At 36.4% G+C, this 15,832-nt stretch overlaps 1 protein-coding gene across 1 annotated transcript in view; it reads right to left on the bottom strand.

Annotated features, from left to right (window-relative positions):
- Window positions 1–278: 278 nt before the first annotated feature.
- The window catches only part of Hhip (hedgehog interacting protein), a 90,841-nt gene continuing 75,287 nt past the window's right edge, over window positions 279–15,832 (bottom strand). Inside the window, exons 12-13 of the mRNA XM_010610949.3 lie at window positions 3,564–3,712; window positions 279–1,051 (exon numbers count right to left, since the gene is read on the bottom strand). Of these exons, the coding sequence (XP_010609251.1) occupies window positions 858–1,051; window positions 3,564–3,712 (343 nt within the window). The 3' untranslated portion in view covers window positions 279–857. The remainder of the gene's footprint in view (window positions 1,052–3,563; window positions 3,713–15,832) is intronic.

The following is a 15,832-nucleotide window of genomic DNA, read 5'->3' as shown; positions in this document are numbered from 1 at the left end:
CCATTTGCTTTCTCACTCCCCTTCTTTCCAATTAAGTTGGTGAAAAATGTAACTTTAGTATTTTACAGGACAGGGTAAAGGTGTTTCATCTAGGTGATGTCTATATTATAAAAATAAAATAAAAAATATAAATATGTAACACAAACCCAGTGCCTATTGTTAAATAAAATATACAATAAAAGCAGACCTTTCAGGAAGACTGATTTTTAAAATATGCTGTTATGATTTAATTATAAAGCATTTTAAAACAATCTTGAGATTAAGCTGAAGTAACCAGATTGCCCTGCCAAATAAAAAGATAAGTGCATAACATTCTGTAATTGGATACATTGATAAAAATGAAGATTATAATTTTGTATCAAGTTGCTCATTCAGAAATTCATCAGGGAGTTCTGAAACATTGTCTCTTAGAGTCCTTTAATATAAAAGTATTGCTTTTTTATTAGATCTATCAGATTGCACAATAGTGTTTCAAAACTCCATTTATGATGACTTTAGTAGTTACAGACAGAAAATTCTTGGGAAGTCAAATAATCTTCTGGTTAAATAAAAATTCCATTATCAATTTACAATGGAATTTCTGTGCAAATTACTCTGCACAATGAAATATATATATATATATATACCTCTGTTTTGCAACCACATGTATAGGGGTTGTGAGTGTAGGTGTGTATGTGCCTAAGTGAACAGACATACCAACATACACACAGAGGATCTGCACATTTCTGGAAATTATTTTTAAATTAATAAAGGAAAATGAAATCACAGGAGTGTGTAGCAGGATAGCAGTCTTTCTTTTTAATGACAGGATAAAAAATAAATGCCCATTGGAAGGAATATTCAAACAGTCCCAGAAACTATACAATGTAACTTGTTAGATCCAGCAAATAAGATGTCATGTCAATGATCTGATCGAGAATACCTGCCCTGGTCACTCTGCGGATGTTTCTGTCCACTTGTTCACATTGAGGACCAAGATACCCTTTTTTACAGAGGCACTTGTTCGGTCTAACACAGACACCACCGTGATGACATGCTGGCTCACATTTTGCTGGGAGAGAAAAAAAAAAAAAGAGCAACAATATCATACTCTGGTTCTGTATGTCAGAGAGGGTTGAGTATGAGACCCACGGATATTTGATGAATAAGGTAGGGAGAGAGGAGGAAGACAATCACAGAATGATCTGAAAGATAAGTATGTAAGTAGGAAAGGTTTTCAGACCCAGAGTTACTTGGGGCCAGAACTCAGCGGACAGTGGGAGACATTTCTAGAGAAGAAGAAATCATGAGAATTTGAAGAAGCAGAGATCATCAGATCATTTCATGATCATGAGACTATTTCAATGATTTTAACACAAAGATTTCATTACTGCCGAATCTTTGCTCCACAGGGACTTTTCAACAGAGACCCTTCTGGGCACCTGAATCCATTCCTCCAGAGCAGGATCTCAGCAGGAGCGTCCTGCCTAGGGAAGGAGGCCAGGTAAGGACAGCTCGGAGTTTGGGTGGGATGGACTATCCTCCATATGGACCACTCAGGCGCCTCCTTCTCTTTGCTTCCAGGGGTTGCACAGCACATGCTTTGCTTTAATTACAGCGCATTTCATAGTCCATTCCTGGGACAGTGCAATTGGCCAGCAAAGAATGTTCTGAACAAACCTTTCTGGGTTACTCCACAGCACTGAATTTCTTTATTAAAGAATTTGTACTACTACAGTATAAGTGGAGAATGTAAAGTTTCACTGCTAAAATGGGACAAAGGCATAGAATTTGCGATGTAAATTGATTATAATTTGTGGATTAGATAAATCTGGTGAATGCAGCCATTGCAGACAGAATCAAATACCTTAAATACCTTGCCTTATACTTTGAGGGGTCAGGGTCATTTTCACCTTTTCAAATGAATTTTCCAGGGGTCTGTGGCTGACACATGGAAAAGAAAGAATAAGAATTTTCTCATTTAACTTTGTGGGAGATGAGTAAATCATGTGGATATATGAATAAATTCTTGCTTGGGTAAAAAATATCCCAGATAGATTACCTCTATTAAATAGCTTCTCGTATATATTAAAACTACTTAAATTTAACTAGTGGAAAAATGGAAGGAACTTCACTGAAATAAAACTTCATGTTAATTAAAAGAATGCCTATTTCCATTATATGACATATTATTGTTATCTATTAAGGCCTGTAAAATGTCACCAACATGCAAAGTAATTTGTTTAAACTCAGGTTAAACACGCTTTCTCTGGAAGGCACTCCATAAATACTTGGTAACTGACTACCTGCATAACAAGGCAAAATGTAAAGTAAAGAATCCAACAAAGTGGATGCTACATAAAAGAAACAGAAAGACAGATATTGTCAGGCATTAAGGGAAGCAGAAGGAAATATATTATCAGGAATTTGAATATCATTACATTTGAACACTGATTCTTATATTTTAGTAAACTAATAAAAAGGAAGGAGGTTGGAAGCAATACAATGTAAGCAACAGTTTTAAATAATGTAATTACTTAATTTCTTTTGAGTTTGAATTGATACCTCCTTCTTGGTTTTGGGTATGCAGTTATGGTATTCATCAATTACATAATGTAATTAATACCATTAAATGTATACTGCAAAAGTGACTTTGCATGTTGGTTATTTTTGTTAGACAACATAAATTAGGTAAGTTATGGTTATAATTTTTAAAACATGTACATCCTTAGAATAAAAAACAGTATTTATGAATTAAGAACATTATTAAATATTAATTTGGGGCTTAACTTTTCAATGGCAAGAGGTACTTTAATATATAAATAACGGGGGTCAAAATATTGTCTAAGAAAGGTGGATGTATATATGCTGATTGTTTAATATGCATCTTTAACACATAATACCTTAAATTCTGGGTTTCTAAATTTATCTAATTTTCTCACATCATGTCAAATAGAATTTAAATATCACTGCACAAAATTGAGGAAATCTCACGTTCAAGGATAGAATAACCCTGAATAAAAATCCCCTTTGCTGTCTGAACAGCTGCACACCTAGCTGATGGTTCACAGGGGAGTAGCAAACGGAATTAAAAAGTCTCGTAATATGACTCTAGATAATTGCATTTTCCCTTTTATTTAGTAACACTCATTGAAAACCCCCATTTTTAGTGTGCAAAAAAGAAAGCAGTAAAGCTGGGAGGGCATTTATGGGGTGTTTGGCAAATACTGGGACGGAGGGGGTGCTTGGCAAACACTAAGTCACGGGCTGGTGTGTGCACACAGAGTCCAGGGTGGGCGCCCCACGGAGACAGCCAGGTTGGGCTGGTTGCATGTTTTTCTTCTTTTTGAAAGGACTCAGTCATGTAAAATTCTTTTATGTTTATGGTTAGCTTATATATGTGAATAGTTGGCATTAAGGAAATGGGAAGGATTTAATTCAGAAGCTCAGAACAGATGAGCACTAATATTATTGCAAATAGTTAAATATTTTGAACACAAGATGATGGCAGAACTGGATTGCTATGTTACGGAGTCCCCACAACTGTCCCAGACCCAGTTTTCTGTGTTCACAGAGGTACCAACCGATTCTGCAGAATTCGCCCTCCCAGCCTGGACTGCAGCAGCAGGTGCCGGTTGGGGTGCAGTAGCCGTTCCGACAGAGCGCGGCACACTCTGAGCTCAGGGTCTGCGCGGGATGTGTGGCGGCCTTGCACTCCTCAGGCAGCCAAGGTCTGCACCAAAAGACAAAACCGAAACTGTGTGTTGGCTGAAAATCAGTAGCAGAATGAAATCGAGTGAGTCTGTAGCTTCTTAATTCTGTCTTTTTCCAAAGACACCCCTCTTTTAAATAACTCAGTCAATTTACAACGTAATTAGAATACACAACAAAAATACCTACCAGGAAGGAAATGAACTAATCAGTTTTGAACCAAAGTGATCGGTGTGTTTGGGAATATCAAGGGCTGACAGCATTCCTTAAAATGACCATTGCCTTCTAAAAAGCTAAAAAATCAATTTTTGTTTTCATTTCATGTTTCTTTTCAGGTCATTTTTCAGGGTTTTCTTTTCTTGAAAGGTTATATATCTGTATATTTGTGTGTATTCTTAATATTGGGTCAAAGCTTACATTCTTCATGCACAGAAATATATATAATGGAGATTTTATGTGTATGAATATCAAAACCAAATTATGATGTATAAAATCTGCTTTTATCGTAATGAAAAGGAATGCTAATAGTAGCAAGTTGGAAAATCATTTTCAGCATAGATTGTCATAGATTTTTGTTTTTATTGTTCTCTCACTGCCATCACTTATAGAGGAAACTCAGAAGCTTGAGAAAATTGTTGTGGGTCTTCTGCTTTGTAATGTTGTCACTCAAGCAGGGTGGGCCAGACTGGTCTCAGGGTGCCAACTGGTCATTGCCTAATCTTCAGGGAGGACAATGCTGCCTGTGCTTTCCTATCAGTATGGTACCTGGGCCAGTGTGGCTCTTGCATTTAAAGAATGTAAACAAATGTCACCATCACTCAAGTCACCTGCAATAGGATGACCAGAATGGTTGGGATCCTTAAGAGCCATAACAAAGAAAGTGAGTATTGCAGGTCAAATCACCACAAAAGTAAGAGCTGAGATAAGTAAATAATCCTGCATGTTGACTTTTGTGTTGCTATGCCCTTATGGCAGTATGAACAGTGGTAATAATTTAAGGCCTGCCTTCCAGCTTTTTCTACAATGACTTAATCCTGTATATATCAAAAATAAAAATATTAAAAACGTATAGTAACTTCTTCAGCTCCTCTCCCTGATAAAAGTCCCACTCTACACTGAAAACACTGTTTTGTAACTCACATAGTAATTCACAAAACTCCCTTAAATCTTTTTGGCCTCCTATTTAAATCTGGAAACAGTCAATTTATGTGAAACTTCCTTAAGGACTGAATGTATTTCTATTCAGAAAACATTAACAGACTTTTTCCATGTGTTCCCCAAGGGAGTCTTTCTGGGCGTAAGGATGGGGTGGAATAAAGTAGAGAAAATATTAAATGGTCATGCCAAAAAAAGCAAGGACATTATCTTCAGTGTCTTCTTGCCACTGTTGAATAACCCACGTCTGCTCTGTTTCTTCCTCATGTAAATTCTTGTTTCGATTGTGAGACCATGATTTCTTTTTTTCACTTTGAGACAGGGTCTCACTATGTAGCTTATGAACCTACTGTATAACCCAGGCTGGCCTTAAATTCATGGCAATCCTCTCACCTCAGCCTCCTGAGTGCTGGGATTACAGGTGTGTCTGGCTCACGATGTGGTATTTTTGGTCACCAGAGAAGCAATTTTTCAGTAGTCAGAAATTTTTGTGGATCGTAAGTTATAATCATTTAGTGATCATAAGTAGCAGTCAGCGTATGAGTATTGTTCTAATATTACTGGTGACCGAAACTGTAGAGTTTTGTGTATCTATGTGTTACTATTTGTTTACCCTCTTTGTGACACAAAAAAGAAGATACCCCAGGGTCCTGGGATTTACCTCAGTGGTGCCGCACCTGCCTCGCAAGTGCAAGGTCCTGAGTTCGATCCCTGGTACCAAAAAAATAAAAATAAAAATAAAAAAAGAATATACCCCAACATATAGTACATCCAGAATATATTACACAATGTAGGTGATGCAAAACATGCTTGTGCACAAGTCACATACTACTCCACAAGATGGTTAATGCTTAAGCAGCTAAATCTAAAAAAGAGATTTGTCTTTTTATCTTGATCCTTTAGATCAAGAATGTAACTTGGAGCTGGGCATGGTGGTGCAGGCCTGTAATCCCAGGAGGCTGAGGCAGGAGGATCGATATGAGTTTGAGACCAGCCTGGGCTACACAGTGAGTTTTCCAGTCAGTCTCAACTACATAGTTAGACCCTAACTCAAAAAACCAAAAAAAAAAAAAGAATGTAGCTGGCCATGGTGCATAAGCCAGTAATCCCAGCACTCTAGGAAGGTGAAGCAGAAGCCCGAAAGGTTGAGCACAGCCTGGGCAACTTAGCAAGACAGTATCTCAAAATGTTTTAAAAAGGGGCCAGGGATGTAGCTCAGTGTGAAGGCCCCAGGTTCAATCCCCACTACCCCCACTACACGCACACACACACACACACACACACACACACAAAGAATGCACGTGAGTTCAGTTGTACAACAGCTAAAAAAGTGTTCCCTGTTTGAGGCAATGTATATGGACAAAGAGGAAGGAGACTATTACACATAGGGACCCTTCAGTGAAAGACAGTTCTTTAGGGTAAGAGCATCTAACTATTGTTTCCCTCCTGACCCTCCAATTAGATGCTCTATTTTGTACAGCACATTCAAGTACATAGAGACCGAGCTTGTGAAGAGGATTCTAAGTTTTTTAAAAAACCTAAATAGATGCCTATTTGTGGAAGTAATTGTTTCACGTATAGGCATTATGATCTTCTCAAAATTTAATATAAATATGTGGAGAAATTATCTTTTTCTATTATGAAGTTGGTAACTAACCTTCTTCATTTAGCATGTTAAATAAATCTTCTCCCTTTCCTTTAAACTGGATTCTACTGGGGTCCCCCTAACATGAAAATTTATGTAAAAGTTAAAGTTGCCCATCTCAAATAAAGGTCTATGACTTTTTTTTTCTCCAAATGAGAATCAAGTCAGCACATTTGAATTCATTTCTCTAGTAAAATATTTGGTAAAGTTTGATAAAGGCTGTTAGTGATCCCAATCTTTCCTTCCAGAAGTTGTTTGTTGTTGTGACATTTGACCTTCTACTAAGAAAGGAATAGGATCCCTTTACATGGAATAAGGAGAAAAGGGCATGAAACAGTGTCTTTCAACTTTATCATTATTGCCATGTTGAAACAGCTCATGTTAAGTATACATAAATACCATCCATTTCTTTCTATCTATCTATCTATCTATCTATCTATCTATCTATCTATCTATCTCTTTAAATCTGAGTGGAATCTAAACAAAAATCTAGACTATGTAGTTTGGACAGATCAATTCATTTTCATGCTTACTTTTATTAGCTGCACAACTGGGTGTTAGATTGGGTGTATGATCTAAAAGAATCACTTCAGTAGTCTTTTTCTTCTTTTAAACAATTATTTTTTAAGCTATTAGAACATTAGCTCTACTGAGTGAAGTCAGAAGTGCCTTTCAAAATAGAGAACTGGATAAAGAATCTATCAAGTAAACTGTGGCGGTGCACACCTTTCATCCCAACCTCTGGGAGGCCAAGGCAGGAGCAGTGCACCTGGACGATACAGTGATAGTAGTGAGACCTTCTCAAAATGAAAAAGAAAAGGGAGGTGAGGATATAGCTCAGTACAAAGGCCCTGCATTCAATGCCTGGTATTGCCCCAAAAGAGCTTACTTGTTGATAACTATCCCCATAGTTCTCAAACTTAATTTAAATCAGAAAAAAAACCCATATTTCCTAATCTCTTCGCATGCCAAATAACAAAACACCGAGGGGCTAGTGCAGAAAATTGCCTAACATTCTTTAATATATAAGGAATTGTTTTCAGAAATTTAAGATGCTTTCTTAGAAACCTCCTTTGGCAGGCTTTGGATCATGGTGTAGAGGTTTGGATACTTTCTTAAAATAGAGAGAAGCTGGAATGTATGAGTAATTATGCACCCCTACACGATGATGTTTTGTGACTAGGAAAGGCCAAGAGTGAGTATCTCTGGATAGCAGGATTATGGGTGGCTTTGATTTAATGACATTTAATTTAATAAACAAGCAAATAAATCAATAAATGCGAAGTTTTCTGTGAATTCGTGTGGAAGTACTGGGATAAATCCCACACAAACTGGCTGGCCCTTCAGAGTGAGCAGTGAAGGAACCTATCTATTTTGTCTTTTGCAAAAAAAAAAAATAATAATAAAAATAAAGGGCTCATTCTGAAATTATTAAGTACCTAGATTTTAAATTAATTTAATTGTAAAAATAATATATAAAGGTCATGAGTAATTTATAAATGCTGGCTCAGTGGAGGTTTTGGAAGCTGTAATAATGTGATAACCTCTCTTAGCAATCTCCATAAGAGGGAAGGTGATATAAGAACTGCCTGACTCCTTTGTCCCACGAAAAAAGTGTTTCCTGCAATTGTAACATTTATGAAACAAAATTTTTATCTGTGATTTCTTCCCACGCTTATGAGTTAGGGAAAACTAGTAAGTCTAAATCCTCATTACTCAGTATCCTATCAGTGTGCTCCGGGATTTTCTTAGAAATGCAGAACCTCAGGGCCAAGTTTGTCAAATGTTTGCATGTATATTCCAGTTGGGAGGCACTGTTTCAAATTAGAGCCATTTTCCAATCAGATACAATTAATGTGACCATTAATTAGTGTGTTCTGGTGCTTCCAAGTAGAGGACAGAGTGAAATCTTACAATTGGGTGGGATCTTGCCTCTGCATGAGGAGATAGTTTTTTAATGCCACAGCAGTTTTAAATCTGTGAATTTCCTCATTCTGTAAATGGTGTTATACACAGTGATCATCCTTAACCACTCATTATTTTTAAAGCCAACACTCAGCTCTCTTGCGTCAAGAAGGAAGTGGATAATTTCTCATGACAGAATGCATTGTCCTATTTCCCATCTGTGTAGCTCCAGGCAGAGGAATAAACACTGGTATACTCCTCGTTGTGCCATCTCTTAAATACTCATTTTAGTGCCTTTTTCTAAGGTCAACCCATAAATCGAGCTCCTCCATCTCCCATGTTTGCCTTTACTCTGGCTGTTCAGTGAATTGTTTTCCTGGCCATTTTGATATTTTTCTTTTCAGTGTACTAAGGAGGAATATCATTCTATATTGTGAGGCTTTCATAGCATGTGACTGTACGCAGCCATTGGGTAGTAGATTTTTAAAGTGAATCTGACATCATATTAATTCAGTTGTGCGGCAAGAAACCCTAAACATTTATAATACAATCATATTTAAGGTAGAAGAATGTGAAGAAATAGAACCTATTCTTGTGTGAGCATGTGATATCAGTCTCAAAGGGACTTTACAGCAGCACAGATGGCACCTAACTTTTCTGAACAGTGTTTATCTGTTTGAGCATATCAAGAAATGCATATCAAATGCAGGATGCAGAAATATCTTTGTTATATTTCCAACTAACTTTGCACTTGGAATAAAAGAAAACAAAGCTTAGAATCCAGAATAACTTAATTTAGGTACATTACGTATCATATTAAATTTTTCATTTGTATTGTACATTTCTAAAATTTTAATTTGGGATAGATAAAGCCAACATTCTGTCTTATTTCTAGATAGTGTCTGGAAATTTCTGTGTTCCAAAACATGCTGAAGCAAATGGGTTTGGGCTTTGGCCATTGGCTACCTTCGTTAATAACATCATCTGTTCTTTGTTTTGGCTTTTTTGAGATAGGGTTTTACTGCACAGTTCAGGCTGACTTTAGACTCAACATGTAGCCCAGGCTAGCCTCTATCTCACAGCAGTCCTTTGCACTGGCCTCTTGAGTGCTGGGATTACAGGTGTGCACCACCACTCTTGGCACAATGTTGTCTTCATTTCAAAGTTTTCTGAGGTTTAAGTCTCTTCCCTCAAATGTTAGATTTACTTGCTTACCTCTGATGCTTACTAATAGTGTTGATTGGCTTTAACATCTGGAAACTCTTTACTGAGTTGACCCTAAACCTGCAGGAGGCAATAGTCACTTGGTGAGGAGAGGCATAGGCCCAGTGCTAAAAAGATAAAAATTCCATAGTTACCTCTTCATACTGTTCTATGGTTAAATATGCAACCATCATAAAAGCAAATAATGAAGTTACTTTCATGTTTAATTTTATCCCCATGATGCATAATTGGTTTTGCTATTCTTAGATTTAAGAGATCAGGATAGGAAGAAGGGATGCAGTGGATTCACAGTGGTTACAGATAGTACTGGAATCTTTTCAAATCCTAATGTTACTCCTCTTTAGAAAAAGGTATCAAGACATCATATTTCAGACTCTTATCTCATTATCCAATACCATTACTATAATACACAAATATTTCATAGGCCATGTGGGTTGCTTATATTTAACTTTATCAACTTAACTCAATGTCTTAATTTCTATGAGAAAATTAGGACATGGAAAGTTAGATCACTTAAAAGCTAAACCTAAGAGAATCATTAATTGAACTAAATGATAATGTCATCTGCTTTTACATAAAAATAAAAAAATCCAACTTATCAAATTGCCCTAGTTAGCTGTTATATAGTTTGACATATCCTAACTTCTGGAGCTGGCCAAATGTATAAAATTATAGATGTTTCTACTTTAATTAAACGTGAATGTTCCTGAAAATTTCTGTATTTGACAGAATCACATACTAAAAATAATGTATCTACTGGACTGAATGTTTCCTCCCAAATGTATGTGTTAAGGACCTAGCACCCAGTGTGATATGCAGTAAGTCTTTTGGGAGGTAATTTGGTTTAGATAATATCATGAGGATGGATATCAGAGAGATTTCTCACCTCTTTCCCCATTGTATGAGGATACACTGAGACTGCAACTGCTGCAAGCCAGGATGAGGGTCTTGTCAGGAATCTGACCATGCTGGCACCTGATTGTGGATTTCTCAGACACCAGAATTCTGAGAAATCAGTGTCTGTTTAAGCCACCGAGGTATTGTGTTATATAGAGACCCAACCTGATCACATGATAAGTTTTTATGGAAAAATCAAGGTCTGTACCAAGTTGTAACTGAAACAGTGACAAAAAAATTAGTTCTTTCGGAGAGAGTCCGGGCAACTCAGTGAGTAGCTCAGCAGTAGCTTGAAGCTACCTCGGGAGAGACTGGAAACAAGCAAAACCAAGGTATAATGGAAGAGGACCCTGAACTCTGGAGGAAGCGCAGTCCACAGATGGCCATGCAAGGCTGGGGATCTGATTTCTCACCTGTGAAGGTTCCTTCTGTCTCAGCAACAGCTAGGCTGAGGGCATGCTCCTCTCCCTAGAATTTTAGTGGGACTTGCCTGAAAGCTACGTAACTTTGACATAGGCAAAAACATAAAGCTACATACAATTTTTATGTTATTTAGACATCATGCTCTTTTATATATGAGATCATTAATGTTAAAGAAAAATCTCACTATAGCAGGACAGACTTGCCTGGCAAGCCAACCGTGGTGAAATTTACCTGCCTTAGTATCCTTTGGGCCATTAATTTAGCCATTAATTGGAAAACACAGGCATTTTGCATGCTTATGAAAATTCAACCAGTAAGTTTTTTTTAATTTACCCATTTTTACTGAGATGGAATTAAGGATGCTGACATCTTATATTAGCAAATGGGATGAATAAATTAATTACAATATAATTTTAAAGGATGCAATACTTTTAGTAATCATTTAAAAAAAACCTTTCTTTTCATTGAGTTTATTGGTACTTTTTAAGTATACAGTACAGTTACATTGGATCTTGTACCTTTACATGACAGGTCTTGGTTCTCATTTTTCCCCATATCTCTGTTCTCCCTTCACCCCCTCCTCCCTCCCCTATTTACAAAAACTTTGTTTCCGTTTTTTCCTTTTCTCATATTTTTTCTTTTCCCTTATTTCCTTTCCCCTACTTAAAAAAAAAAACAAAAAACAAAAAACTTTATCTCTTTTCCCCCACGTATAAAGCAGTATATTGGTTAGTGTTTTAATTTCATATCATGTGAAGGTAGAAAGCTTACACATCACTAAATGCCTTTTTTCCACCTTATAAAAGAGCCCAAAATATATCAGTTTACATTCTCTTCAAAGATTATTAGGATGACAAAAGCCAAAATCTTCTGTTATACTTATTGATTCATTTTCCAGTGTTGACAAAGAAAAGTCATTTAAGCAAGAACTGTTTTAACTCAACTAAAATGAATTAGTAACAAAATGTTGCTGTTCTAGCTCTTTATAAGCTACAACTTCCTTTAGAAAGTATCTTTTTTTTTTTTTTGAGACAGGGTCTCACTATGTAGTTGAGACTGACCTAGAACTTACTATGTAGCCCAGGCGGGTCTCAAACTCACAGCGATCCTCCTGCCTCTGTGAGTGCTGGGATTACAGGCATATGCCACCACACCTGGTTTAGAAAGTATCTTTTCACAAAAATTGCAACATCAAATCTGCCTTTGTCTCACATATTTCAGGATTTGATGATACACTGCCTTACACATAAAATATTCAGATGGTCTAATAATGTCAGACTTCCAGCATTGTCCTAGAAGGGAAGGTGGTTGGGGAGAAGTGGACGTGGGACTTAAAAATATTTTTAACAGGTTTTCACTCTTAAGGAATGAGTTTCAATTTGAAGAATGTATTCCTCATTATTCAGGGTCTCCATTTTATATATCTTAAAACAAATGCCATGTTTAAGTGGTGATTCAAATTTTCATAGCAATCTATACAATTACTATAAGGGAATATATTCCAAAATTCAAAATTAATAGTTTAAGAGACTACAATTAGTATAAAACATAAAATTCCTTTAAATTGTGTGGTCATCTGTCACAGCTCCAGGAAATGGGGTACACATACAAGACACACATGTTCTCACTATTAAATATGAGAGTGGATTGATAATTAGCTTGACTGAGTTATTTCACTTGATGTACATTTGTCCAAACATCATGTACAGTTTTTCCCCTTACAGTTTTTGTTTCTTTTACTTTGTGGTACTAGAGATTGAACCTACCCCAGCCTTCACACTGAGCTACATCCTAATCCCTTTTTAATTTTTTGAGCCACTGAATTTCCCAAGCTGGACTAAAACTTTAGCTCTTTCTAACTCAGCCCTTCAGAGTGCTGGGATTATGGACATGTGCCACCACACTAACCTTCTTATACCTTTTCATAGTTTCAGTTACTTGCATTCAACTGTGGTCCAAAAATATTAAATGGAAAATTCTAGAAATAATTAATAAGTTTTAACTCACTTTTACTATAGTATACGGTCATACTTTATCATTAGTTATCATTGCTAATCTTTCAGTGTGCCTAAAGAATTTTTTTTAATCACAGGTATGGGTACACTGGAAAAACATAATTAATGTAGGGTTTGGTAGTCTCTGTAGTTTCAAGTAGCCACTGGTGTGCTTGAAATATATCACTCAAGGCTAAAAGGAGACATATACATTGTAGACGTATAGAATTCTTGTTAGTCAGTTATACCTTAAATCCGGGGAGGGAAAGTTTACAGTCATCTTGATGGTTATGAGAACTGGTGAAGGATTTGAAGCAGGGTGAGAAATAGAATTAGTTTTGTATTTTGCAATGTAAATATAAATTTGTTAGCACATTGAATAAAGGCATCTATCTGATTATTTAAAAAAATAAAACATGTAAGACATTTAAAAATATGATCATATTATTTTGCATACATTTTAATGTTTTTTCTATGTATTTTGAAATAAATAATGAGTATGTGACATTGCATATATATTACCTGAGTGTGCCTGTGTATGTAGATATGCATATGCAAATCTTGGCAAAGTATGAATAAAATTCGAATCGCATTAAGGCCATTGCCATATATTATGTATGCCTATTCATCCATTCATTCCATGTTTTGACTTTGTACCCAATTCTTTTTGTAAAACATCTTTAAAATTCCAGATGTTATGTGGCAGCTTAGGGAAGATTTGATGCCAGAAAGGATTTTTATTATACATGAAATATGGCATATTAAAAATAAAATGCAAACTGGCAGATAAGTGTAATCCCTTTTTGGTTATTGGACATGCCTAATAATAATAGCAAAAATATGGAGAAGGCTTCCTTGTCTTTTAGACTTTTAATCCACCATGCTGAATGGATTTTTATAGGGCATATACTTGTTCATGACCTCTAGTGCTAAGAAATTCTGTCATGTTTGAAAACTAGTCCCTCGTGGAGCCTGTATCCCTGTTAATAGCTGAAAGGTCAATGGAGCTGCTAAACAGTTTGCATTACTGTCAGGGTGGCCATGAAAACACCACCTGCTGCAAGAGGACTTGGCAGCTGGGTCAACAGGCACTGTGGGAATTTATCAACTCAGGGGGGCCACTTGCATAAAACTTTGACTGATGAATTGGGACTAGACTGTCTTATTGGGCTAAAGCTGCTCTATTATGTATGACTCTCTATGGGTTGACAGAGCTGCCTGAGACACATGTGCAGGATAAACAGAACTGATTTCTCCTTATGAAGTGATTGGGGGGAAAAGCACTCGAGCATCCAGCGTAACAAGGAGCAGGATGAAGATATTACAAAAAAGCAAACAAAGGGCAGTAAGTCCCACCTTGGGAGGATCCTGGAGAGGGAAGAATGGGAAGGAAGCATGAGAGGCAGTTTTGGATGCTGGTCACAGGAATCTGGAGATGCAACATTTCTGCATAGTGACCTTTACACCGGGAATTTGCATTGTTAATGTATAGACATCTTAAGGAAATGCTCTCTGTGAGTTGGTTTGGTAAAAGATAAACAATATACTAAAATACAGCTAAACTGGGTACACAGTAAGTAAATCAACATGATTATTCTTAATAAATGTTATTCTTAATAACATTGTTTTACACATTCCTGGAGAAATAAACCCTGGAAATATTTTTTTTTAAAGATAAAAAATCATTTGATCTAAGTTCATCTAAAATTAACTTAAAGAATCTTCTATCCTTATTAAAAAATTTGTGTTCTATCTATATAACTTGGAAGTTACACAGCTCTTCCAGTAATCTTTAATTTCTACCACCCAGGAGCATTTGATTAATTCTGAACAGATTCCGTACAGAAAGCACTGTGGGCACAACTCAAATATTTGAAAATTAGGTCTTAAAAGCTTTTTAAAGTTCCAGGGATATCTGTATCCCAATTTTGGAACTAAGGGAACCTCAAAAGTTGAGATTACCTAAAAATACTTCTAGAAAGCATGGAATGAGCGCCAATGATACTAAAGAATTCAACAATTTTAAGGATTTTTTCCTTTCTTTTTTTTTTTTTTGTACTGGGAATCGAACTCGAGTCTTCGCACTTGTGAGATACCACTGAGCTAAATCCCCAGCCCTTTAAGGATGTTATTTCTCTCCTTCCTATGTCCTATGTAGAAATGAGGCAAGGAAAGACTGATCATCTGTACTTTTTTTGGTAGGTAAAGAGGCACAGTATGGGGAATAACTTAGGTAACGTCCTATACTGAAGGAGATTCAGAGAGCAGACCAGTTGACCCTCTGTCTTGCCTGTACAGCCTTGCTCTTAACTGACTAGCTTCAGATGGCACTATTAAGAGAAATGGGAATTGTTGCCCAGTCTTGCGCTCAGTATATCTAGGTCTGTTTTCTGGAACTCTTGGCAGATGGAGGCACCCAGGCTAGGACGAGCTGAACCTGGTACTGGGGACCCTGTGATTTCGTTGAACCAGCTGCATGGCTGGTATTGCCTTGTTTCTAACTCCACTCTGCTATGAGATGCCACTGTTTTACCCCTGAAGGTATTTCTGATCTGTGTTTGATGTTCTAACGCATTCCTTTCCTGCTTTTTTCAGAAGTTTTTTTTCCCCCCTTAAATAACTTCTGAGTTCTAGGTAAATTTGAGGGAAACCTGGTTGTATTCTTGTATTTGTGAAAAAACAGATCCTATGCTGAGAATAAAATTTCTATAACATGTAATTTAGAAATCAATATAATTTTATAACTTGGTATTTTCTCTTTCAGGACTATGAATCGATTGATGTTTGTAAGTTATTATTCTAAAACTATTCTAGCAAATCTAGGAGCTTCTCTGCAAGAATAAAATTAACTTGAGAATTTAACTACAGTTAGATTTTTGACATTACAAGATATATATAT

Source organism: Fukomys damarensis, unplaced genomic scaffold (genome assembly GCF_012274545.1).
Source record: "Fukomys damarensis isolate Sample0158 unplaced genomic scaffold, DMR_v1.0_HiC HiC_scaffold_38, whole genome shotgun sequence".
NCBI lineage: Eukaryota > Metazoa > Chordata > Mammalia > Rodentia > Bathyergidae > Fukomys > Fukomys damarensis.
This window is presented reverse-complemented; position numbering and strand designations above follow the sequence as displayed.